Source organism: Triticum dicoccoides, chromosome 5B (assembly GCF_002162155.2).
Source record: "Triticum dicoccoides isolate Atlit2015 ecotype Zavitan chromosome 5B, WEW_v2.0, whole genome shotgun sequence".
NCBI lineage: Eukaryota > Viridiplantae > Streptophyta > Magnoliopsida > Poales > Poaceae > Triticum > Triticum dicoccoides.
This window is the reverse complement of record NC_041389.1, coordinates 117,879,740-117,885,369: the sequence shown is the minus strand read 5'-3', so window position 1 is coordinate 117,885,369 and position 5,630 is coordinate 117,879,740. Positions and strand designations below refer to the sequence as shown.

The 5,630-nt window shown below is 47.3% G+C and overlaps 1 protein-coding gene across 1 annotated transcript; it reads left to right on the top strand.

The window, feature by feature from the left end:
- The first annotated feature begins 428 nt into the window (after window positions 1-428).
- On the top strand, window positions 429-963 carry LOC119305269. The gene has a single exon (XM_037581841.1). It carries the CDS (start codon window positions 498-500, stop codon window positions 726-728), a length of 231 nt encoding a protein of 76 aa, XP_037437738.1. The 5' UTR covers window positions 429-497; the 3' UTR covers window positions 729-963.
- The last annotated feature ends 4,667 nt before the right edge of the window (window positions 964-5,630 follow it).

Sequence of the window (5,630 nt, the reverse complement as noted above, 5' to 3'; positions counted from 1 at the left end):
CTAGTATAAATTTGTATTAAACTGAAGACACTTATTTTGAGATGGAAAAAGTACTAGCGTGCGTCGCTCCAGTTTTTATCATCATGGATGGACCCTGCCCAGCTCAGTTTATGCTAGTACAGTTTGTAGGTTCAGCACGCTCCGGTTCAAATCAAAGGTCCTAAGAAAATTGCACCGCAACTACTTGAGCGTGGGCGCCGAAAGAGATGGCCATTGCCGCCAGGGGACACAGTCCCATAAATTATTTGGAAAGAGATGCGCTACCAAACAGACACAAAAAATAGTCTTAGTTAATCTACTTACTTAATCAACCTCTATCTCCTCTCCTCTCCAATCAAATCCAACCCCCTCATCCACCTTGGATTGGCATTCCGGCACTATAAGTAGAACCCAAGTTACCCGGCTCTCACACCAACAACCATCCTCAACGACCAAAAGCGAAAACAGAGAGAAGAGAACACATTGCATATTGGGAGATCGGAAGAAACAGAGAAGAGATGGAGATGTGCATGGACGACCAGTGGAAGCTCTCCAAGAAGGGCAGCCGGAGGTCGGCGGCGGTGGCGCCGGCGGCGGCCACCGGCAGTCCAGTGGGCGTCAAGGGCCGGACGTCGAGGGGCTCCGGCCGGTCCGTGCCGGGGCGGCTGGCGAGCCTGGCCAAGCAGCAGAGGGCCAGGTTCTACATCATGCGCCGGTGTGTCACCATGCTCGTGTGCTGGCGGGACTAGCGTCGGTTTGAACCCTTCTCTGCTTCGAGAGACGGAGACAGAGGTTAACTAAGAGATGTGCCTTCATTCCCATGGCCATCCTTTGTTTGGTAGACTAAGAAAGATTGTAGATAACACAGTGTGTCACGGCCAAACAGCTTCATTAGTTTGCTGCTTCAGTCCCTTCTATAGCACTGCACTGCAGGAATGTATGTACCGCGGCAACCAATGTCTAAGGCTAGTCCTCTTCGTTGCATTTTTTTCGGTTTTTTGAGATCTATGATGTTTGTTGACTAGTGTGTTCAAATTCGTCAAAGAGCGAAAATGAAAATGTCGACGAGATTCGGGTTCAGAAAAACTGAACATGTTACTCTGGTATAGAAAACGCTTTGCATCCGACAACTGAAAATTGTTCGTTGTTCAATTAGGATTTTGGGAGCACCTTTTAAGTTTCAGTTTCTAAAACTTACATTTTTGTCGGTCACAGGTTCTGAAACTTACGATTTTATTGGTCGCTTGTACCAAGTTTTAGAAGTTGAAATATTTTTGCTGACGAAAGATCTGAAACTCATTATTTTGTCGGCCGATCGTACCAAAAACTCGCAAGAACGTAATCAAAATGGGTCACATTTGAAAGTCCTCGTCACCAGAAATACGAATATGTAAACGAATTCAATTTAGTCTTTTGCTTCAAAAGATATGAAAGATTGAAACATCCAAAGCCAAAAGAAAGAGAGGGATGCGTGCCCCATACCTGCGTGCTATAAATCCTCTTCCCGGGGAACGTGGGGAATTTGCATCTGACATGCTAGTCCCGAGACTGCGTACCATTGTAAGCGAAGGGAGATTGTCTATCGCTATCCTCATTAGTGTTATTTTTTCGTTCGAAACAGAGCCACTAAAACATGCCTTGAATCATTACTCATTTAAAGGATACTGAAGTATCCGCCTTCTTGGGGCATCTGCGTCCTTGTGCATCCTCCACATCGTCCGATCTGCGTGCGCCCCGCGCCACTGCTGCTTGACGCCTTTATTCCTTTTCGATCGGTTTTACCTTGGCTCACCTCCCCGATAGCTTTGGTTCGAAGATCCATGACCCGTGGACCGCGGGCTTTCGGGGCCACATTTCTGTAGTGCATTTTCGTTGCCCCTGCGCGCGCATCTTTCTTGTGATTGGTCATCATGGGCTTAGTCATGCCTCTCGGTTGTTGGTCTGCGTTGGGTCGGGTTATCTGGGCCTCTCTTGTGTGTTGTTGCTAGGGTGGTGGACGGCCTGTAGTTTCCTGTGGGTGATGAGGAGATGAGAGAAGTGCATATTTCAACCTCAACCATTGCCCTAGTCTAATTTGCAACCCTCAACTTAAATAACCATTTACATTACGACCTTAAACTCTTAAAACTAGACAGGATTCAACCCTCCCCTCCCCATTGACCGGTTTTGACCCGTTAACCATCCCATCAGCAAGCCACGTCAACAAAAAATTCAAAATTTTGACAAAAAATATGTTAAATAAAAAATCTAGGGAAAATGAAAATGTAAAATAAAAATTTAATGTTCTCTGAAAAATAAAAAACACAAAATAAAATAATCAATCACGAAAATAAAAAAATTCAAAATTTTTGTCGAAATTTGTAAAATCAAGAAAACAATACTAAGCATCTGGAAAAGTTTGTGAATTTTCTTTGATTTGCAGATTTTTAAGATTGTACTTTGTGTTTTAGAATTTTGAACATTTTTTCCAGACTTTTCAGAAAACATCCCTGCACTTTTTTTCTTTTCGATTTTACAGATTTTTCAGGATTTTCGGACAACAACACCATTTTTTTATTTCAGAGTGTGCACATTTTTCTATTATAAACCTGTTTTATTATATACATATTTTAGGATTTTTTTTATTTTTCCTTGATTTTTTACCTTTTTGACTTTTTCTGAACATTTTGATTTTTTTGCTGACATGGTTTGCTGACTAGACATGCTGGTTGGATGATCAACGGGTCTAAACCGGTCAATGGAGGGGAGGGTTGAATCTAGCTGGTTTTAAGAATTCGGGGTTGCAATGTAGACTGTATTGGAGTTTGGTGTTGTAAGTTAGACTAGGAAAAAAGTTAAGATTTGAAATATGCACTTCTACTCAAGGAGATCCCTGTCATATGAGGTTGGTTCTCGGTCTCTGCGGCCCGTCGTCCTGTTACTCGGTTTATCCGGATTAGTGTTGCCCAGGTCGATATAAGTCAAGTTTGGGATGTTGTGAGCTATTATGACGGACGAACGTGCCATGGTGCTCGGTTTGACCCGTTTAGGCCTTTATACAATGCAAGGTGCTTAAGAGAGGTATTTGAAGAAATAAATCAGGCTTTTTTATGCACCGGTGCTTATAGGGCAGACGCTTAAGCATGTGTCTCATGTAGAAATAGGCGGGCTTACTGTAAAACTGTAGCGCGAAAATCCCACCGAAAAAATCATGCGTCTTGGGGAATCGAACTCCCGCCACAACTATTCTACAATAGACCTGCTACCAGTATGCCGTCAGGTTGCTAGTGATTGAATACAGCCCGCAACTTTTAAGAACTTGTCTGGCCACGGTATTTGAACTAAAACAAATTCACTAACTTGAGAAAAAAAGTTCACCAATTGACCGGTCTGACCAGTTTACTGTTCAAAAAATATGTGTATGTTTTCTGAAAAATCAGGAATTAAAAATTGATCAAAAAATGTTCACTGGTTAAAAAAAAGGTTGGCGAATTTAAAAGAAAACTCACAAAAATGGGAGAAGTTCATCGGTTTTGGAAAAAGTTCATTCGATTTGAAAACAGTTCACTGATTTTAGAAAAACTTCATTCGATTTGAAAAAGTTTATCGATTTTGGAAAAAGTTCGTTCGATTTGAAAAATGTTCCTCGATTTTGAAAAAAAGTTCATGATTTTGAAAAAAGTTCATCGATTTTGGAAAAGAGTTCATCGATTTTGAGAAAAAGTTCATCGATTTTGGGAAAAGTTAGTCGATTTTGAAAACAAATCATTGAATTTGAAAAAAGTTCATCAAATTCGGGAAAACAAATTCGTCAATTAAGAAAAAAGGTTCACAAATTTTTATAAAAAACGCGCATTAGAATGAAACAAAAAATGATGAGAAAAAGGAAAAGAAAAAAACTGAACTGAAACAGGAAATAAAACAGAGAAAAAGAAGAATTTATTATCCAGCTGTGTGATGGTCTGGTGGTTAGAGCAACTCTAGCATACCTCGCAAAATGCCCTGCCCGCAAAAATTCCGGCGAGTATGCGGGCTCGGCCCAATTTTGCGGCCAGAACAGAGACCGCATACATGCTCAGCCCGCAATTTTTTTTGCCGCAACCCGCAAAACGCACGCCCCGAGCACTATAACTGCGGTTCCGCGACCATTTTACGGGTCCAAACCCTACACCCCGTCGCCGCGAGCCACCCGATTCCCCTTTCCCCTCTCCACATTTCTCCCCGCCGGCGACCACCCGCCCCGCCTCCAGCCGCCATGTGGGGCCGAATGTGGAGCTCTGGACGCGGCTCCGGCAGCAGATCCGACTGTGAGAGGGACCCAGAGCGCGAGCGGTGCGTCCGGCGGACGGCGCGAGGAAGCGCGGCGCCCGGAGGTGGACCAACCATGGGATGTCGCCGCCGGCGAGCTTCAACCTCCGTGAGACGGAGGAGTACGACCGCCGGTGCGCGTCCTTCTCATCCGCGAGATCTTCCTACGCCGGATCCTTCTCGTCCTCCGGCGCGGGCTTTCTTCCTGTGAAGAGGGAGTGGTCGGAGGACGAGGAGGAGCCGGAGGAGCCGGTGCCGTTCGCCTTCGTCACAGTAAAGGAGGAGCCCGAGGAGCCCGCTCCGCTCGACCGCCGCGGAGTCGTCGGGCCCGAGGACTACGTCACGGACTTCGACGCCATTGCTGCCGCCATCGTCAAGCGGAGCATGCGCGAGGAGGCGGAGCGCCGGCACCACGCCGAGGAGCTCGAAGCCCTCGAGTGACAGCAGGCGGTCGCCGCCAACGTCGCCGCCAATGAGAAGGCTGGGGAGTGGCGCCGCATCCGCGCGGAGCAGGCGGCAAAGTACATCGACATGTGCAGCTCCGGCGAGGAGGATTGAGCGTCGCTCGGCCTCCACGGCGTCGTCCATTTTGCCGCGACCTCGCCGTCGTCAGATCTGCCCCCCTCTACTACTGGTTAACGTAGCATGTAGTATGATCTATGCTTAATTTGTTGATCATGTAGTTGTTGGGGAACGTAGTAATTTCAAAAAAATTCCTACGCACACGCAAGATCATGGTGATGCATAGCAACGAGAGGGGAGAGTGTTGTCTACGTACCCTCGTAGACCGTAAGCGGAAGCGTTAGCACAACTCGGTTGATGTAGTCGTACGTCTTCACGGCCCGACCGATCAAGCACCGAAAGCACGCCACCTCCGAGTTCTTGCACACATTCAGCTCGATGACATCCCTCGAACTCCGATCCAGCCGAGTGTCGAGGGAGAGTTCCGTCAGCACGACGGCGTGGTGACGATGATGATGTTCTACCGTCGCAGGGCTTCGCCTAAGCACCGCTACGATATTATCGAGGAGGACTATGGTGGAGGGGGGCACCACACACGGCTAAGAGATCAATGATCAATTGTTGTGTCTATGGGGTGCCCCCTCCCCCGTACATAAAGGAGTGGAGGAGGGGGCCGGCCAAGGGGAGGAGGCGCGCCCTAGGGGGGTGTCCTACTCCCACCGGGAGTAGGACTCCTCCCTTTTCTATTTGGAGAGGGAGAGGGAAGGAAGAGGAAGGAGGGAGGAAGAAAGGGGGGGGGGGCGGCCCCCCTCCCAATTCGGATTGGGGGGGGGGCTCCCTTGCTCCTTTCCCCTCCTTTCCACTAAGGCCCATTAAGGCCCATATACCTCCCGGGGGGTTCC

Bases quoted from the DNA above. Each gene is read 5' to 3' on its own strand.
- LOC119305269 (XM_037581841.1), top strand. From the start codon at position 498: ATGGAGATGTGCATGGACGACCAGTGGAAGCTCTCCAAGAAGGGCAGC.